This window comes from Olea europaea, chromosome 1, assembly GCF_002742605.1.
Source record: "Olea europaea var. sylvestris chromosome 1, O_europaea_v1, whole genome shotgun sequence".
Classification (NCBI taxonomy): Eukaryota; Viridiplantae; Streptophyta; class Magnoliopsida; order Lamiales; family Oleaceae; genus Olea; species Olea europaea.
Genome location: NC_036237.1, coordinates 31,852,402 through 31,873,491, shown reverse-complemented (window position 1 = coordinate 31,873,491; position 21,090 = coordinate 31,852,402). Strand labels below are relative to the sequence as shown.

The 21,090-nt window shown below is 36.7% G+C and overlaps 2 protein-coding genes and 1 pseudogene across 2 annotated transcripts; 1 reads left to right on the top strand and 2 right to left on the bottom strand.

The window, feature by feature from the left end:
* The window catches only part of LOC111407453, a 20,779-nt pseudogene extending 7,973 nt beyond the window's left edge, over window positions 1-12,806 (top strand).
* A 1,581-nt stretch (window positions 12,807-14,387) lies between these two features.
* Window positions 14,388-16,822, bottom strand: LOC111401423 (transcription factor UNE12-like). Its single transcript, XM_023029151.1, has 4 exons — window positions 16,355-16,822; window positions 15,782-15,901; window positions 15,254-15,319; window positions 14,388-14,501 (listed from the first exon to the last, which is right to left on the bottom strand). The coding sequence occupies exons 1-4, from the start codon at window positions 16,715-16,717 to the stop codon at window positions 14,403-14,405; spliced, it is 648 nt and encodes a 215-aa protein (XP_022884919.1). The 5' UTR covers window positions 16,718-16,822; the 3' UTR covers window positions 14,388-14,402.
* A 1,059-nt stretch (window positions 16,823-17,881) lies between these two features.
* LOC111407447 (V-type proton ATPase subunit F-like) lies at window positions 17,882-20,820 on the bottom strand. The gene is made up of 4 exons (XM_023036922.1): window positions 20,770-20,820; window positions 20,226-20,307; window positions 18,823-18,905; window positions 17,882-18,322 (listed from the first exon to the last, which is right to left on the bottom strand). The coding sequence occupies exons 1-4, from the start codon at window positions 20,818-20,820 to the stop codon at window positions 18,158-18,160; spliced, it is 381 nt and encodes a 126-aa protein (XP_022892690.1). The 3' UTR covers window positions 17,882-18,157.
* Between the last annotated feature and the right edge of the window lie 270 nt (window positions 20,821-21,090).

Sequence of the window (21,090 nt, the reverse complement as noted above, 5' to 3'; positions counted from 1 at the left end):
TCCCATATCTATCATTAGTTCTAGGCCTACAATTAAGGCTTCATATTCGGCCTGATTGTTGGTGCACATTCTGTCTAAAGTGAATGCGAACTTGTAGCAAATCCCTAAAGGATTAATCAATGCTACTCCTACTCCTGCACCTTTAGAGGTTTTTGACCCATCAAAATACAACACCCAAGATTTTAACTCGAACGAATTGATTTCTAGTTCAATTTCTTCAGGCATGTCAAGGTATGGATGATCGACTAGAAAGTTAGCCAAAACCTGATTTTTGACTGCCTTTTGGGGTATATATTGTATCTCGAATTCTGATAAAACTAGTGTCCAAAGGCCTACCCTTTGGTGTAAAATAGGGCGCGAGAACATATACTTAACTAAATTTACTTTAGAAATTAAATAAACGTTTATGAGCCGTAAATAAGCCCTTAATTTTGTACATGTGAAATACAATGTAAGACATAATTTTTCGATAGCAGAGTAATTACATTCACATTTCATTAACCGTCTACTTAAGTAGTAAATTGCCCTTTTTTCACCAAAATTGGTCTTCCTGTGCGACCATTCCAGCTATTGATTCTTTTTCAGCCGATACGTATACTTTCATTGGCCGTCCTTAGATTGGTGACACCAACACTGGTGGACTTGATAAATATGTCTTTAGGCTTTCGAAAACCTTTTGATGTTCTTATTTCCATACGAATTCGTCCTGATTTTTCAATTTTAAGAGTGGCGAAAAGACTTTAGTTCGCCCTGCACAGTTAGAAATAAAGTGTCTTAAAAAGTTTACTTGGCCTAGAAACCTTTGCAATTCTTTTTTGTTGCTAGGTGGTTTGGCCTCTAAAATAGCCTTCGCTTTATTTTTATCAAGTTCAATCCCTCTCTTGCGTACTAAGAAACCAAGAAAATTCCCTGCATTAACACCAAATGCACTCTTCAAGAGATTCAACTTTAGCTTATATTGCTTCATTCGCTCAAACGAACATCTTAACTGTTTGAAATGGTCCTCTTCTTTAATGGACTTGACTATTATGTCATCTACATACACTTTAACAGACTTGCCTATCATATCATGAAAGATTAAATTCATTGCCCGTTGATAAGTTGCCTCTGCATTTTTTAGGCCGAAAGGCATAACCACCCATTCAAAACATCCTAGAGACCCAGGGCATCTAAAGGTAGTTTTGTATATGTCTTCGTCAGCTATATAAATTTGATTGTATCCTGAATACCCATCCATGAAAGAATACATGACATGTCCGGCAGTCGAGTCTACCAACTTGTCCTTCGGCGCTTTTAGGGCTGTTTAAAGTTAGGCTTAGTTGGTAACCTATGTTCCACCAAGTCTCTATCTAAACCAGGCATTTGTTCATATTCCCAAGCAAAACAATCTTTGTACTCTTTTAGCAAAGCGATTAATTTATTACTAACCTCTTGATCGAGCATCTGGCTGATAAATGTTGGACGATCTTCTCCTTCATTGCTAATGTTTACTTTGATCAGAGGGTCTTGTGCTTGAGCGTATCCAGGTTTGACAATCCGCATTACTTCATCGTCCAGTTCTCTTGTAAGTACTTCTTCTTCTAAACAGTCCATCTTGTTGACTTCTCGGCCAATGCTTTGTTCTAACTCGAATACTGCCAACTTGTCCTTCGGCGCTTTTAGGGCTGTTTCTTCTTTCGTCTTGTCATTGCATTCCTTATTGAAAGCCATTAGTCTGGCTTTGAAGGCCTGAATGTCGGCCCTTGCTTTGGTAACTTAGAATCCATTCAAGATTCCTTGATTATTCTTTTGCCAATTACTGGCTCTTCTAGGGCCACTATATTTGGCATCATCTGTTTGAACATTTCAGTGAGTGCGTCCACTGAGAATGGTTCTTCGCTTTGCGCGACAACTTGAGTTTCATCCCCATCTTGTACTACCCTGACAGGTCCATAATTTCCTTCGTACATGAACTTTTCCACTGAGTTTGCTTCTGCGACAAAAGGCCTATGATCAACCTGTACCACCTCTGCTTCGCCTTTGTTATTCCAAAAGATCAGGCATTGATGGAGCGATGAAGGTATACAGCGACTTCCGTGTATCCAATCTCTTCCTAGTAGCACATTGTAACTAGTAGGACCATCTATTACAAAGAAGACAGTGGTCCTAGTAGTCGTCCCTATAGTTATGTCCAATGGCATAACTCCCTTAGCTAAAGTTGCTCCTCCATTGAAGCTCGTGAGGATGACTTCTGTAGGAATCATGTCACCCTCTGTCTTTGCGAGCTTCCTCATCATCCTAGATGGAATGGTGTTTATAGCTACTCCATTGTCGACAAGCACTTTTGCCACTGGGATGCCGTTAACTAGAGCTTTAACGTACAACGGCCTCAAGTGTTTAGTCAATTTCATGGTTGGCCATTTAAAAATAACATTTTCGGCAGCCTCTATTTCTACTTCCTGCTTGTTTTCTATCGAATTATCCCCCTGTGATAAGTCGATATGCAGTATATCGCGCTGATCCTCTGTCTCCTGAACTTCCTTCTTACTTTTTTCTAATGCTTCCTCATCAGTTATCCAACATGTGGGAGGGGGCATTATTCTTGGAGGTGACCCATACTTTTCAGAGCGAGGCACTCTCTTCTTCCTTTTGGGTGTTCCGTACAGTACGTAGAAATCGAAAGGATGCCCAAATGGTTCTCCCAACAAGTCTACTTCGCGAACTCCCTCTCGATGTAGTTGCTTCAACAGAGTATTGCGCGATACTCCTCTCTTTCTTCCTTCTGCTTCTAGGTCAATTTCTTCTTCAACGTCTGTCATCCCGTCATCCTCTTCATCGTTGTAGGCCTCTCTAGAAGTCTGACTTTCTTCACATACCAGCACGCAAACTTCTCTTTCGTTGTCCTCCATCTCTTCTTCTTTTTCTTTATTCTTGAATTCATTGGCCAGTAAGTAATTATTGGCCACGACAGGAGGCAACGTACCGAATTGGATAGTAAGGGGCTGATCTGGATCTTCTCCATCCCTTCTGTCCCGCTCAAACTTTGATCTCCCAGAAGAAGTTTCTGGCAGTTCTTTCATTGATTCATCTGTACCGGTCTCTTCGTTATCTTTGAGGACATTTTGATTGGCTACCTCGAGTAGTTTAGGCGCTTTAGGATGTGGCATTCCCTGTTGTTGCCTCATCATTCGTCCATAGTTTCGTTGGAAACGCCTTTGTTGGGTTCTAGTCATCTCATCGAAGGGTATTGTCCTTTCTGCATTATACTGGAATGAATGCCATACATTTGGCCGGCGAGGTTGCGGCCTGAATGTTCTTCCATTATCTGTTGGCCTGAACTGCCTCTCAAAAGGCGGTCCTCTATAGAATGATGTACCTCGCCCTCTACCAGGCTGAGTGTTTGGGAAGAAGGTAGGGCGATGGGGATGTTGCCATATCCCTGGTTTCTCCGTGTTGTCATTCATTTCTCTTTTACATCTTGCACACAAGTTGTCTTTGTCCTTTTTTGGTTCTTTCCTTTTGATTCGTTCAAAGACACTGGGATGTGGTCTAAAATCCTCTTCTCCATCATCTACGACCAACTTGAATTTTGGCAACTTATTTTTGAATCCAGACGTCACCATGTTCACTCCAAGTGGCTGTGGAAAAGGATTTTCATCCACTGCCATCTTCTTCTTATCGTCGAACGTAATTCGTCCCGATTCAATGACATCCTGCAATACATGGCGAAAAATCAAGCAATTGTCAAATGTGACCATGCATTATGCCACTAACAATATTTTTTACCCTTAATTTGTTCAGGGCTTGGCAATTTGTGTTTATCGCTCAACTTTATCTGCTTATCCCTATATAATTTATCGAATATAAGGTCAGCTTTGGTTACATCGAACGAAAACGTTCTAGCCTTTATGGTTCCATCTTTTATGGGCTCATCTTTGCCCGATGGTCTAGGTTTGGCCATTATGGAACAAGTATACGTATCTCCTTTGACCAATTCGGCCAAACACATTTCGGCCTGGTCGTATTACTCGTCACTGATGGTATGAACATCAAAATTTGGGTCTTTGTAATAAGTCCCTTTACTAGAATTTTTCATCTGTTCTTCTTCTCTTATCAGTCGTTCATACCTAATCACATTCGCACTCAACTGGAAAAGGTCAGGAAATTCCTTGTCCTGAAATTTCTTTTTTAAATCAAAGCTCAAACAGCCCTGAGCGATTTTGACAAATTCTTTTTCGGGCAGATGTACAAAACACTTGCTTCTTGCTGTCTTGAACCTTTGGAGAAAACTTTCTGCCCATTCGTTTGGCATTTGACGTAGATTCGCCAAATCAGCCAAAGTGACTCAGACTCAGTTTATAAAACTGAGCGTGAAATAGCTGTTCCAATTGTTGCCATGTTTGAACAGAGTTCGCTGGCAAGTTGATGAACTAGGAGAAAGCTACTCCTATTAACGAACTAGGGAAAAGCCTCATTTTATGGTAATCGGTTACATCACCACTTTGCAATGTAAATCGCCCTATGTGTTCTAGAGTAGACACCTCTCCTAAACCGATAAACAGTGAGAATTCTGGCACTTTGTACCCTCTAGGCCATGGATATGCTTGATCTACCCAATCAGGATATGGCTTTGTGTACGTCGGCCTAATGACGGGACGCACCCCAAAAGTCATATGATCCTGTACGATTTCCATAATCTGATTCCTCAACATAACGTTGGGATCATATGGAATTCCTACAGGCTGGTTAACCGGTTGATTTGCATGAGGCCTGATGTTTGGTCCTTGATTGGCAACAAAGTTACCATGATTAGGGCCATTACCATTAGCCTAAACATTTATTCCCTCATTAACAAGTGGGGTATTCTGTCCATTGTTTAGGACATTATCTCTTATGTTTGGATTACCCCCCAAGTTAGGCGTACCACTACCATTGTTCTGATTTGGCACTGCAATACCCCCTTGGTTTGAAGTAGAGGGACCAAAAAGTGGTTCTACCCCTTGATTCGGATTTAGGACTGAGGGATTATGTCCCATAATGGTCCTAGTTTGAAAGTGATTTGCAAGAGGTATAACCGGTTGACATATTTGGCCTACTAACTTATTCATTATTTCGTTCAAAGTGTTTAGTTGTTTGGCCATGTTGTCATAGTGTGCATTCCCATTTTGGGTAAATCTTTCCATATTATGAATACTTCGAAGATTTACTTGTTCAACAACGTCTTGTGTGAGTTCTCCAAGTAATGCACGCATGGTTCGAGGACTCAACTCCGTCATTGGTTCGTAACGACTGTTACTGCTCTGATTTTGTCCATCTGTTCGTGGAGAGGCATGCTGCTCCTCATATCGCTCGATCACAGACTGGACTCCTCCCTGACTTGCTGCTTCCTTATCAGATCTCTGAGGCATATTATTTCACCTTTTGTACTTTCAACACCAAACACCACTGTCCCACTGGGCGTGCCAAATTATTTCGCGCGGGTTAGTCGCTAACAATTAAAAGGGATCAGACGATTGTGTAAGGGACAAATCTCTTGAGACAAAGTCCCAAAAAGGAGTGTTCTTTTATTGGCGATGACTTTACAATTGGAAATCAAAAACAAAATGCCTCCAAGGGGCGTAAGCACACGAGTTACTGAAAAAAGTGTTTAAGTCTAAACTAAGGAAATTAAAATTACATGTTCTCTGTTCGAGAGTTTTTGATTCGGTCCTTTGCTCTATATCTTTTCTCCCTTTTATACTCCATGGATAATCTTTTTTGTGATCAACCGCCTAAAAACTGCTTGATCGTTCTGCAATTGCCCACTTTCCTCATAATGGCCAGCCTGTCATGAAAACTGCCTTTTTTTTAACTGCTGTCATTAATCTTCGTCGTTCAACCGTTTTCGATTGAATTCCTTAAATCGTGGAACGTGATAGGGCTACTTTAATAACTGCTTTGATAACTGCACTTCTTGATAACCACAACGCTTTATGTTTGTTAAGACTTTGGGCGACTTGAAGGTTTGGGCGAGAATAGAGTAACAGCTCTGGGCGACTGCATGGCACTCCATTCACTCAGATTCTGGGCGACTTGCAAACTTGGGCGATGACGTTACCGCGTTCTTGGGCCTCCCTATTTGGGCCTTCATCTTGAATTGTTTGATTATGCTTCGTTCTTTGGGCTATCTGATTTGTGGATCCTCCAATTGGGCTTCATTCCTTGGATCGTTCAATTTGGGCTGAATTTTTATGTGTCAACAGATAACAATTTTCATCGATTCGCATCATTCTGTATGCTAATCTGTTAGCAAGTTCCAGTTTTTACGTTATGTAAGTGCGATAACCTCTCAATTCTGAAATGCTGGCTAACGTTGTTTTTCTGAGAATTTTCAATTCCAAGTGTATGGACCGATAAATTATAAATGGGATGACTCGGAAGGCATTCTGGATTGGCCCAATCCCCTTGATATATTTGAAAGAAAAATTAAGTTCTATGGTTTCGTTGAGCATGATCGTGGCTGATTGACAAGTCTAGAGTAACAAAAAGCTAACCACTTGTCATATTTTATGGAGGTAATGGCGAATTCCTGAACCTTTTCGTATGATGTAACCATGATGCCACTACGAGCTCATAAATTCAAAAAATCGAGGTTGATATTGGTCTCAATCTTGTATTATACTTGTTGTGTTGATGTTCATGGCCATAATTTTCATCTTCTTAACTCACATAGTTTGGCATCGCACCACTTGGGGAAAGTTCCTTTATGATTGACTCCTCACCATCACTATTTTGGATTTCAAATTCTTCAATTGCTTACTGTAAAATGAATACAAATATTTAGTCCTCTTTTTCCTCTCAACTTTTTAATAAATTTCAGTATCAGAATGTCTGGAACTTTTCAAAGACCACCCAACATAAAAAGCATGTCATGCATGAGACAATCAGAATTGAATCCTCAAGCCCTTGAGTGTATTATCTAGGACCTGTTAGTATACAATACAGCTTAACTGATCTTACGGGACCTCTCCAATGTGAGGTGTATAAACGAAATGAAAATTTTCCATGAAAATAACATTAAGAATTTGAGAGTGAATTTTGAAAATGCATTACCTTGCTTTTTACTACCAAAAGTAATTATCACCAGATGTAATCTGGACGATTAATACCAAAAGGTAATCTCCGAATAACATTCCTAATTCTCACTTTCTCCACATTCCAATCATCTACAGAACTTGTGTCAATGTTTACATTTCATAAGCAGGTACTCACATATATATGGATGCATGTAAATTCTGTTCAAAAGACAACCATGTTTGGAATCTATGCATCAGTCAAGAAGATATTTTTTAATTATCAGGAAATAATCTGTAGATACTCTATACTGAGTTTTTTTTCTTGGCTTATGATTATTAATTTTTGTTGTTGCACAGGTTAAGGAAATATTATCTCACTATCCAGCCAATTACAAACAATCTGCTGTCATTCCATTACTCGATCTTGCACAACAGCAACATGGAGGGTGTCTCCCTGTTTCGGCAATGAATGCAGTAAGCTGACATCATTTTTACTGCCTTTTTCTTTTCTTTTCCCTCATTTGGTTGAAGATAGCATTCGTAGGTATCCAGGTGAAACTTTGAATAACATTGATGCATAATCAACATTCAACTAGCATTTGAGTGCTAAAACTGGTCTACTTCAGTTTTTATTGGCAGTGCTCTTTATTTTTTGAAACACGATGATATCTATTGTAACCTGCAGCAGACTCCTTTTATCGAACATAATGATGCAAATGGGGCTTTAATGAGTTCTAATATGCAACGTCAAGCTGTTCCGCTTTCTCGGCCAAGAACAAACCCTAAAATAGTGATATTTGATCTTTTATACCAGCCTCATCTTTATCAAAGTTCACTAGTTATTTTCTATGCTTGCCAAATCTGAAAAAGCCCTGAGGTTATTTGTATTCCTCGGAAACCCCCACCCACATCACCATTCAATTTTTCTTGGTCCACTATTGGCCAAACCACCACCCCAGAATGAAAGGGGTGATCTCGCAATTTTTGGTCCGTGAAGATACATTGTTAGGTGCTTAATTTTGAGGCCTAACCTAAACCTGTGCTAGAGAGCTTGTGCAATGAAATATCTTTACAGGGAAGACATTAACTAGGCCAAAATTTGCTTTTGAATGATATTGAGATGAATTTCAAGCCAACCAATGCTTATTAACCCGCCTAAAGGGGATACACTTCTGAGTAATTCAAGCTACAGAACATTTTTCAAAATTTAGTAATTTAATGTGGAGAAGTACACCGTGTCATAGATCTTGAAAACCTTGCAGTGTGCTAAAAGAAAAGTTCGTTATTTGATAAGACTGAAACTTATTAACTGATCCCCTCCCTCATTTCAAAAGAGAATAAATTAGATTATGCAAAGCATAATTTTGTAGGAAATTTTCCTTTTATTGATGTCTGCGTTGGACTGTATGCAATTTTCAATCAATCCATTTAAATGTTTTTTTTAATTTTTACTCTCTATTAGGTATTAATTAGTCCCTGTTAAATGATTGCAATGTACCCTCAATTATTAATTTATTTTGTATGCACATCAGCATTGAGCCAAAAAATTTGAACATTTTTTCTTAATTAAAAGTACCAGTAGGAGGTTGAGAGGGGGACCTAGTTGTGAGAAACCAATTTCAAAGAGGGAGGATTTATAGATAGTTTTGGTGGCTCTTATCAAATTTAAAATAGGTAAATGAAGATAGTGTATTTCTCCTCTTCACTAAGCAAGTAGGATGGTTAATTGCATTTGGGATATTCTGTCTGTGCCTTATAGTTTTTGATAAGCTGAATGTCATGCAGATTGTTATACCATAAAATTTTTCTGATTGTTATGCTATATGGGCAGTATGCAATGAGCATTGTACCTGTTCTGTGGTGGTGTTATATTCATGAAATCAATATGCTTCTCAAGAATATTTGTATGTGTTTAGGAGGGATTTTTTAGAAGCACAAAAGCACTTTTTATTAAAATAACAGAAGTGTATGGTGAGGTAAAAGAAGTGCTTGTTGACCAAAGAAGTTTTTATGAGCTGATTTAAAGAAGTTCCCATTTATAAGCTTCCTCTTAAGCTCTACATTCAGCTTGGAAGCTGAATTGTCGTGAAAAGTGAATTTAGGAATTAAGTACTTGGACATTGATGAATTTTCTACGTACAAGTGTGTATATATTCGAGTAAGCCTGAATTTGAAAACTAAACAATTTTGAATCCTTTAATATCATTGGAAGCTCCTTAGATTAATTTTTCAATAAACTTCAAAGAAAATATTAACAAAACTTAAATCTCTCTCACACATACACATTGCTCAAAGTACCCTATGTAATTCAAATTAAATCTATAAAGGAAAATTTAAACATCTATTTCAACAAGTTATAAATTATTTTTTACACGATTTTCATTGATTTTACTTTATATATGAAAGTGACAAATATACGTTGTGTTAAATAATATGATTTAAACTTAAATAACTGTGCCATGATAATTTAATTAATGTTAATTTCTTTATACGCTATATGATATGAAATAAATATTATTTATAAAAAAATGATGAGAAATATAATAAATGAATTATTTTTTGTCCAATTATTATGAAGTATGTGCTGCCAAACTATTAATTTAATGTAAACAACACGTTGAATTGACTATCAAACAGCGTTTATAGTAAGTACCTTTCTTAAAAAACTTTACTGATAAAATCTATAGATTTAGAAGCTCTACCCTAACAACTATACAAAATGGACCCTAAGAGGTTTATCAGGACTGTTAAGATGAACTATATTCCCCTAAAAATTTTTCGGACAAATAGACTTAAACTGAGCTCATAACTATCCTACCAAAATAGTATAAGCTATTGAGCTAGTTTTCCCTGTGATCATGCTACTTTTGTAGTCTTATTATTGTTATTTTGTGTTAACTGTGAAATGTGAACCCTGTCACGTCCAATGTTAATCCAATGATTTTTGAAAAGTGGTGCCATATGTATTGCTTCTGTGCAGTATTCTGATGAATAAAATTAACTACCATACATTTGATTATACACTCACGTAATTTATCCTGTTGTAACGAAGGTTGCTAAGATTATTGAAGTTGCTCCAATTCGTGTTTATGAGGTTGCAACATTCTATTCAATGTTTAACCGAACGAAGGTGAGATATTCTACGTAAAAATCATGAAAACATGTATTGGCCAATCATTGTTACATGAACTTTAGCTTACATGGCGAACTGCTCTCTTGCCATTCAGGTTGGCAAATACCACCTTTTGGTATGTGGTACAACACCATGCATGATACGTGGTTCTAGAGAAATTGAAGATACATTGCTGGAACACCTTGGAGTAAAGCGCAATTGTCAGTCCTTTATGATATGTCTTTCTGGTCTGCCACGATCTTTTAAGTTTGGAAATCGAACGATCCTTAAAACTTTTCTTTTCAATTGGGAATTGTCATTTATGTTTTGCAGAAGTAACCAAGGATGGCTTGTTTTCTGTTGGAGAAATGGAATGCATGGTGAGTCTTAACAGCCTCATTTCTTGATCAGAAAAGAATATTTTTATGGCTGCCTTCTTATGTTCTTCTCGACTCCTGTGCATTGAGCCAGCAATGGATGCACAGAAATATAATTTTTACTTTTTGTATAGTCATGCTAAGCGACAGGTATTGTGGTAGAATAGTTCTCTGTTATGGGGATACTCATCTAAGATATGTAATAGAATAACTAGTATTGAAACTGAGCAGGCACAAGTGAAGAAAGCAGCATAGTTAATCCTAACTTTACATTTTCCTTTCTGCCTCTGAAAAGCGAGTGGAATGCTATTCTTCGAAGTGCCACTTGTCATGGGAAACATAATTTCCGTCTCAAAAATTTTGTCGAGATGTTATATGCAGTGCTAAGAAAGTTATGGCACAACCATTGCAATCACAGACACAGATAAGCTGCTTAAAGATTTGTGACTATTTTAATTGCTACTTGGCATCAATTAGTATCACGTCATTGTCTATGGCATTGTAGATGCAAGTTGAGATACGCACTTCTTTGAATCTTGGAAATCTCGTGTGTTTCTTTCCGACACCATGTGGTTACTGTTTACTTTCGCATGGTTAAGATTTATATATTAGGTTATAATGTGTCGTAGTGATATAATTAGTTTTGCAGAAGACGAGTAATATATACATGACGCGTTTTATGTTGTTGGATATCAATAGGGATGTTGCGTAAATGCTCCTATGATTACAGTAGCCGACTATTCCAATGGTTCTGAAGGATATACCTATACTTATTATGAAGTTCATGTCATACATAGTTTTCTGTGGTTAAGTATATCTAAATTGATGTCGGATTTAATCTTTTACAGCAAATTACAAAAACGAACTCTCATGTCTCTCTCAACTATTTCAGGAAGATGTCACTCCGAAGCGAGTTGTGGAAATTGTCGAGGCTCTGAGAAGAGGGGAAAAGCCTCCGGTAATACAACTAAGTTTAGCATGTTGAGGCCCCCCCAGGGCACTTCTTCACTGGCAAAGGACGGACGCTGTCAAACCTGGCAGAGCAGAGGTCGTGAGTTCGAAACATAGGGCTCTTGAAAGGCAAGGATTTATTCTTGGAAGGCAAGGGAACATTTGGAAGGCAAGGATTTATTCTTGGAAGGCAAGTGGGAACTTGGAAGGCAAGGATTATTCTTGGAAGGCAAGGTGCAACTTGGATTGGCTTGCTTGGCACTTTGTCAGACCAGGTGGGGAGCGCTCGGACCCTGGCCAGTTGGAGGCACATCCTGCGATTAACCGGATTGTGTGAAGAGGGGTCGGATCACAGACCCAAGGATTAGTCTAGAATTGGACACCTTGTAAAAAAAAAAAAAAAAAAAAAAAAGTTTAGCATGTTGAATCTGATTATTGAAAGGTTTTTGTCATGATTTCTACGAAATTTATATTTCAGCGAGGCACACAAAACCCAAAACGCATAAATTCTGGACCAGAAGGTGGGAACACAACATTGTTAAGCGAGCCTAAGCCACCTCCATGCCAGGGTCTGGATGCCTGCTGAACTAGTTTACTTTTTGCGACTGTCGTCCCTAATAATGATGAAAATTCTGAAGTTGATAGCGCTCCTATTGGTTGTAAGCCGCAACTAACTTGATTAAATTTCGAGATCCTCTGTTTTTTCGGGTTGTTCCAGTCAGTAAATATGATTAAGGTCGAGTGCATCATGTGACATTTGATCTGTGTTGAGTGGGGAGCTATTCATTTCGTATTTACACATCATTTTAAAGTAACATACTCAACTTTTTTCTCGGTGCTAAGTGTGTTTAAAATTAGGTGACACTTTAATATAAAATGACGTGCCATTTATTCATTGGTGGACAGCAAACTTTGAATAACAGATTTCAACTCAGCATTCTGCCAGTAAGCCCATCAGTATCTTCGTCTGCATTTGTAAATTCTTGAGCATAACTTACCGGCATCGTACTATAATAAATTCCCGTACTTTCAATTATTTAACGAGGCTATAGTCAATGAGCGCACAGACACCATTAAGGAGTCATGATTTGTTGCTCTAAGCAATTTTAGGGTCTGTCGAGTAGAGGAAATTGAGGCGGAGAACACAGAGAAGACTCGGGGAGGATGTGTTTTAAAGAGAAGGCAGTGAACGTCAGAATCAAGAAGATAGAGGTGTCTCAATAAGATTAATTCAAAAGAGGCAGAATTAAAAAGTTATAAAAGACCCTTTTCCCCCTCTACTATCCAACATAGTCTTCGAACAATTTTCTCGTCCCCACAATAATCTGGCAGCGATACTGATAGAAGGGGAGTGGAGAAAGTCAAAATATTTGATGCAATTGATTTCTATTTGACACTAAATTCAACTTTAGGGGAACAAAAGTAACTTAGTCCATTCTACCTATCCCACTAGTACTAAAAATATAAATATAATTACAATACGTCACACGCATAGACTCCTTTCATGGGTCCCAAAATCCACTAACAGATGAGTGCCTCGGCCTCACCATCACCATCCATAGGAAAAGTTCCATGTCCCACCATTGCCAGGAAAAGTCACAGGATATCAACAAAATCTTGACATTTTCTTCCCTCCATTTGAATATAGAAATGACATGAAGGGTACATTTCCATTATTTTACACAATGACATCATACCCTGTCTTGAATAAACCTGAAAAGAAGATGGTATAGTGGAATCCTACTTTGAAATCAATTGAAAATGGATCTTGTGAAAAAGGTCAGGTGTTATGATAATTTAATTCTACTCTATAGTAATATTAAATGAATTAGAAACATTGATAAGAAAGAATGACTAAGCCCTCATTTGGCCCCCCATTTTGTAGAAATGAAAATGGGTGGAATAATTTTTTTGAAAAAAATAAGTCATTGAAAAAGAAGGAAAAATTTTCGATTTACGTGGAATATTATTTTATGAAATCGTGTGGTTGAAAACAAAAAAGAGGAAAAATAGAATGTAATGGAATGGAAATTGATAGGGGGCCAAACGGGGGCTAAGGGGCAGCATCAAGCCTCTCAAAGTCAATATCATTCACTGAATATCTATGCGACTGAAGTCATAAAATTTAGATCAACTTTTAGAAGATATTTTCAGCCAAAAGACCGGGGTGTAGAACTTCAAAATTGAACACAATAATACAACAACAACTACTCCCCTAGGACAAAACTATGTAAAGACTACAGGAAGGCATAAGCATTTGCATGTGAGATTCAGATTATAATTAAGGTTCAAGATTGATCATAAATATGATAAAAGAAAAGAAGTCTGCTTTACGTGTAATATTATTTTATGGAAGATTGTGTGGTTGAAAATAGGAGAGAGAAAAATAGAATGTAATGGAATGGAAATTGATAGGGGGCCAAACGGGGGCTAAGGGGCAGCATCAAGCCTCTCAAAGTCAATATCATTCACTGAATATCTATGCGACTGAAGTCATAAAATTTAGATCAACTTTTAGAAGATATTTTCAGCCAAAAGACCGGGGTGTAGAACTTCAAAATTGAACACAATAATACAACAACAACTACTCCCCTAGGACAAAACTATGTAAAGACTACAGGAAGGCATAAGCATTTGCATGTGAGATTCAGATTATAATTAAGGTTCAAGATTGATCATAAATATGATAAAAGAAAAGACGTCTGCCTACAAATGCCAGCTGTTTTATGTTCATCACATGCTATTTGGGCATTGGTTCTAAATTCATAATAATGATTCAACAATTAATGAAATCAGTAACGGTGCATGAAACCATATGCATATTGTAAGATGTGCAACCACAATATATTTTAGCATCTTAAATATGGAGTATCCTATTTTACTCTTTCATCAAATATACTGAATTTTACAGGAATAAAAATATACAAATTAAAATATATGCAGAGCTTCATATTTGTTTACCTTCACTTGAAGTCTTAGGAACTTCACATAATCCACAATCTCATCGACCATCACTGCTCTGTCAGTCTGCATAAACATTTAACTGAAATATGTGAGCAAGGATTCTTTATACAACCAAATGACAGTTATCCTAATGCAATTGAGAATAAGACAGGCTATGGAAAATCATGGAGCAATTTAGCACATCAAAGGTGCTCCTTTAAATGTGTTGCACACAAAAAAAATAAAAATAAATAATAATAATAATAATAATAATAATACTGATGTTATAGACGATTGACTATTCGTGCCTTGGCAGCTCATTGTGGTGTATTCACTTGTGTTATAATATATAAGATTGAATTAAGATATTTCCGAGTGAAAATTTTCATGTTGGATTACCAACAGACATATAGTGAGGGCAGAAGCTAGAATACCTCATTCCTAGGTCAAGAATGTATACCCAGATGTTGATGCTTGATTAATCATACTTGAAACGGGTCTTTCATAAAAAGAAAACCAAGCACTCGTATAGATATCAATCAAACTAAATGAGGATAACATTTTTCTCCATCTTCATATTTATGCATCTGATATGAGGATCGGAGTTTGTAGTGGGAGGGAACAGAAGCACAAAAAATAAATTAGGGAAGACATATAGTTTCTATATAAACAGATATTTATAACTTCCCGGTTTTATCAATATTGCGGTATTTGAAACCTTGATACTTCAAATCTTGTCCAAATAATGAAAAATCTGATTCCTTTCATCCCAAACTGAACAACCAGAATTTTACTGCACCACTATAGTATACCAGATAGTACAAGAAAATATGGACCTTGTTGACACCGGGAACCAACTCTTGCAATGCTCTTACTCTTTCAGCTATTCTTTCTCTGCGCAACTGTAATAAAGAAAGAAAACATAAGATGGGAGTGGCTGTAAAATGAGTGAAACATGCCTTTAGTTTTTTTCGTCAAAAGTTATGGTCATAATCTATTTTCAACATAATCATATATGCATTTTCACTTCTTCCGGTAACATAGACTACATATAATTCAGCCCTTCAATCATCAATTTAGATCATAATGACTGGGAAGAGAAGGTCATCTATCCCAACAGACAAAGAGTAACTAGAACATATCTATTAACCAATTGTTTCGCTCTGATATGAAACTTCATTAAAAACAAACTTCTGTCAATCACTATTCGCTGAAGGTTTTATGTTATTATTTTTAACTAGGGGAATTCGCATAAGTTTGAGATCCCTAAACCACGAAACAACCCATAGTACATGCTACAAATCCATGAAACTAAGCATCCCACAACAAATTCTACAACGAATGGAAAATTCAAAGAAGCATACCCTCTCAGCTATGCTGTGCGGATCTGTAGCTTGTCCTCGTCTAGCACGTACCCTTGGGCGTATTACAGGTGGATTCGGCATTGAAGGTACCCTAGTCGACATTGGTGATCCATGAAAACCCTGCAGAAAGAGAGGGTTGGGGGAAACAATTCCATCCTATTACTGAATACAAATAAAAAAAATAAAAAAAAAATGCTGGATAAAAATCGTAACTTCCACTTTATGATCCAAAATTTCAGCGCAAATCTCAACGCAGAAGATCCAACAGTTAAATCAGATTACATGAAGATAATTAAAATCTTAATATTAAGCCTTTTAGCTGTTTAAAATGTCATTTGTTAGTGTTAACGAACTCATCAAAAAGCTTAAACTCTTAGTTTCTTAGACAAGGATCATGGGAATTCATGATCAGCCGGTTGGCTTGTGCATAAATTTTCAAATAAACACTCTGTTAACCATCTCATCCAAAACCTTAATTCGAGTCACATGTATTCATAATACCTCAATTAAGCTAAATTTAGAAGTATAGAATTACTTATTAGTTTAAAATCTATAATATACTGAAAATTATACCGCTTTAATAGAAGGGGAAGCTCTAGGATCAACAATATCTTCACGGAATCTATTCGCGCTACCCGATGCGTCGTCCATTTTCATAAACCCTCCCCTTCCTAAGCTTCCTTGTTCCAAGCTTAATCCTAATGGAAAGCCACCGCTAGCATCCACGCCACCGTGATGGAATGCGCCGACTCCGACGCCGCCTAGGTGATCCGACCCGTCGCCCAAGCCGAGCTGGAGCATCATCGAAGCCGGAGCTCCTGCCAAGCTAGCCGCATCATTTCCCGCCATGTTAGTATCGGCTCCTCCATACGTCGGAAACCCAAGGATTTGTTCGAGAAAATCGTCGGACGGGTCCTCCCCTGGATTGTTTGCCATCGTCAGCGAGTTAGTTGAGTTAATTGGGTCTGGGTTGTAGATAGTTGAGTGAGTTAACGAGTTAGAACTCCGAAGTGGTTAGGATTTTTGGAAGCTGTGAAGTACGTTATTGTATTATATACACCCCGATAAATGCCCAATTCGTCACGCTTGCGTAGTAACTTTGGTCCCAAATTTTAGCGCAAATACACAATGGTACATGAACTTAATTTTGTATTAAAATCATACTTGTACTCCACTTGTATATAAATTAATTTTTCTTCAATTATCTATGCGGCTATGCCACTATGATATGATAGACACTTGATAAGTTAATTACACGAATATTATTATATACTATTTACCCTTATATCAAAATTCATACGTGAACTTTATTTCTCTATCAAAATTACACATAAATTCAGCTTAATGCTAAAATCATACGTTGATCCACAAATGGTACTTGACATTATCAAATCAAGTTATTTATATTGCATTTTTAGGAAGGTTTAAATCACATTTAGAAAAGTGATTTTGAGAATTAATTTTTTGATCGTCAGAGAAAAGTGATAAATTAGGAGGTCAAAAATAATGAAATAACAATAAAAAATTAATTTTTTGAAATGAAAAATTACTACCAAACGGGCGCTTAACTTCTAAAAGATACACTTTGAAGAGATGGAGAAACACGATCTTTTCAATTACTTTTCATTGAGTCATCAATTTTTAAAATTTATTTTTCCTCGAATTCATCTTCAATTATATGTTCTTTTAATAAAATAATTTTACGCATAAATCCATAACTTTTTTTATACTTTTTACCCACATTTTCTTAAAAAAAAAGTCACTTCGACTAAGTACATTATCAAAAAATCTCTATCGAACAAGAACTAACAGCCTGTTTGAGCCACTTTTTTTTGTACAAAATATATTTTGAAATATTAATTTGAAAAACATGTGATTAAAAAATAAAAAAATTGATTAATGTGTAATATTACAATGTGTGATTGAAAGTAAGAGAGGAAAATATATTTTAAAAATAATGAAAACAAAAACAAGGGCTTCCTGTGACGCAAGTCCCATCAACACATCTTTGCTGACTCAGACTACACCTTCGGCATTTTCGTTGGTCAAATTTGAGCGCTAGTTAAATGACAAATTAAAATCCAAATAAAATTTTGAATAAAGTTTGACTCGCCCGTTATTTTCGAATCGAAAAACATGACAATCAAGTATATTTCCAAATCAGAAACTCCCACCAAGTGTTTTTCAACTGATCGATCATGATCTATACTAGGGATAATCTTCCACCTTCAAACAATAATTCATCCAGTACAAAAAAATAAATAAATGAGACAAAATAACTTTTGAAGTGCAATAAATCTAGTTGACTGGAAAATACAAGAAGAAAACAAAGCAGCATGTCAAGGAACAGCGACGTGTATGATTCTCTAGAACAATTCAACGCCTTCCAGATGCCACTGACTCAGTGGAGAAGAGGTACTTCACTCGTGAAAGAACAGAATCGTGTGCAGGATCATATGGATGGTCCTTGGACGGGATTTCCAGAATTGCTGGAATAGGCTTGTTATAGCTATCAACTAGAAACCTTATCATGTTTGCGACCTGAAATCGAAGAATTGGTTCACCTTTTAAGCTGTCTATGATAAGTGTAACTACAATGACAAAACTTGCAAATTTCAACCTATCTACCCTAAACTTGGACATGCATCAAGTGCCAAGTAGTAGTCCACAGCATAGAACCTCTGACATTAAATTAATTTTGAAATTTTTTCACAATAGATTACGGATTAATACAGATCACGATCCCTACTCCATGAACAATGTAATTACCAATTCAATTACTTTAAAACTCATTAAATCTCACACTTCAGACAAATTCAATATGCAGCAAGGTTCAGTCCACCCTACCAAACAAGCCATAAGAGTGCAATATTGCCAACTATTCTATATCCTGGTTCAAAATGCGCACATGCATGATTAAGTATATTTTTTTCGTCTGAGGCACATTAGCTGGCATCATCCTCACAAAGTCACTTCATAAATTTAATTTTAAATGATAAAAGTATAAATAAAGATGCAGCAAAATAAAGCAAAAAACTTGCGTATTGGCTGATTAACACTATTGCAACATCTTCCCTTGTTGTGAATTCTTTGAAAGCATCTTCAATCTGTTTCACCGTAGTTTCTGAACCAGAACCAAAACCAAAACCAGGAATCCTTTGTAAGCCAAGAGTAAGGACATTACAAATTCGGCTAGAGAATAAATATAACGGTTCTTGTTTTGACAACTTTCGTTAATGAAAGCTAATTGCTAGCATTTCATTCTTGAAAAAAAAATTGTTGTTTCACCTATTTAAATGGTTTAAAATGTAATGCACTCATCACGGAAACCAAATGTTCAGGATAAACAGGACTAAATTTATGGATTAAGCCTTTAAAACCATTGTCATAAAAAACTGTCTTTCTGAAACATTAATACAGCCATAAAAGTAAAGGAGTAACAAGACTGATATTATTTACTGTAATATTCCAGATCAATTGAGAATTTTTTAGACTCGAAAAGCTAACCGAGACGAGATCACCAGAAAATTTGCAAAAATATCTAGAGATTCAGGATTCTAACACAATCTCTGTAATTTCACCTGAGCTTCAAATAGCAGTGTTCAGGTCAATGATTTGGCACGAAAGAGCACTATAAACATGTAGACCAGGAAATTGCTTGTGCGTGGGATAAACTAGAGTTTGAGCAAAGTTAGCCAATGAGAATTTTTTAGACTCGAAAAGCTAACCGAGACGAGATCACCAGAAAATTTGCAAAAATATCTAGAGATTCAGGATTCTAACCCAATCTCTGTAATTTCACCTGAGCTTCAAATAGCAGTGTTCAGGTCAATGATTTGGCACGAAAGAGCACTATAAACATGTAGACCAGGAAATTGCTTGTGCGTGGGATAAACTAGAGTTTGAGCAAAGTTAGCCAGCTATACGATTCAAACGCCAACTTATTAATTTACCTAGTCGGGCCTGAACTTGGAAGATACAACTCAGGAATAACAAACCTAAAATAAGTACCTGTAGAACATTCCAGCAATAAGCACAACCCCACAACCATACAAATTATATATATTTTTAAGGAACACATTAGCGCATACAGTATAATTTTTAAACTAGCTGTTGTATGCTATATGCCTCGTGTTCAAGGCTTTCATTTATTTTTCTTTAGTTTCCTAAATATTTCAGTACTTGAGAAGGCATCTTGAGTGTATATTTTATTCATATCCATATGCACAATTTCTGTCAGAAATAAGAGGGGTATCGACATTTGCTTGAAATGCCTCCCAAAACAACTATTTTACAACTTTCAGTTCAGGTGATTTGTTTCAATACTTGAACCAATAAGGAAGGAAAGGCAATTCTGGAATTGGTCTGATCTCTGTAATCAATCACTGAAAGTTTGAGAAAATAAAAAAGAAAGAACCACAGGAAAACTGTAAAAAAAGCATACTTGAGTCCACAATAAGATAATTTGTTTTCCTCCTTAAATCAACATTACCCACTCCAGCCAGCAAAAATCCAGTAATTGTATCCTACATCAACAAGCAATTCATCAGTAAATTATTATAAAGGCAAAGCAACAGGGCCCCCTCTTAATGCATCATTGATGAATGTGTAACATGACAAAAAGCAGACCGAAACTGTTCTTCGTATAATTTACTACCACATGATTTGTATACACATAATAATATGTACTTAATCGTGTTAGTCTTTGAAAAGAAGAGCGTTTAGCAGAAATAAACTAAAGAGTTTGGAACACTTTGGCGATGAGATTCAACCACATACAACGAAATCATAAATTTCTTTATAAATCTATGAGTGTATGTAGTCCTACATATATTTTGACGAAACAAAATGAAATTCTTCTTTTGTATCTATAAATAACTCTTGAAGAACTTTAAAAACAAGGGCTTCGGAAAAGCTCATGATTATGAGTTCTTAGAAAGGAGAATACTCCGGAAAATGCTAGAAATTTTAAATTCCCTTTGACCAACCAAGAGTTCTAGAGATTTTTCTGTATGCGTACGCGAGATTTCAACCGACATTTGCTCTACAATCTCAATTAGATTCCAAATCTTCTCTTCTATTACCTTCACTAGGATATTTATTTGGCAGGTCCTTGATAATGTTTATGATGGCTGAATTTTTTGAAAATTGTTACCAAGAGAAGTTGGGTACCGAACAACATGGAAGGGGCATTAAACTGTACTAGAAAAGAAAGGTGAACTTAAGTCTAGATAATGACTAAATAACTTCCTTAGGTTCATTCACAAGCAAGTAACAATGGCTCAGACGCATGACCATAGCAGGATCCA

Bases quoted from the DNA above. Each gene is read 5' to 3' on its own strand.
- LOC111401423 (XM_023029151.1), bottom strand. From the start codon at position 16,717: ATGGCAAACAATCCAGGGGAGGACCCGTCCGACGATTTTCTCGAACAA. The intron at 15,902-16,354 runs GTATAATTTTCA...CTCTTTCTGCAG, and splicing joins CTTCCCCTTCTATTAAAGCG to GGTTTTCATGGATCACCAAT. The intron at 14,502-15,253 runs GTCCATATTTTC...ATGTTTATGCAG, and splicing joins TGGTTCCCGGTGTCAACAAG to ACTGACAGAGCAGTGATGGT.
- LOC111407447 (XM_023036922.1), bottom strand. From the start codon at position 20,820: ATGTCGGTTGAAATCTCGCGTACGCATACAGAAAAATCTCTAGAACTC. The intron at 20,308-20,769 runs GTTGGTCAAAGG...TTGTTGATGTAG, and splicing joins AAAAATCTCTAGAACTCTTG to GATACAATTACTGGATTTTT. The intron at 18,906-20,225 runs GTATGCTTTTTT...GTTCTGGTTCAG, and splicing joins TTATCTTATTGTGGACTCAA to AAACTACGGTGAAACAGATT.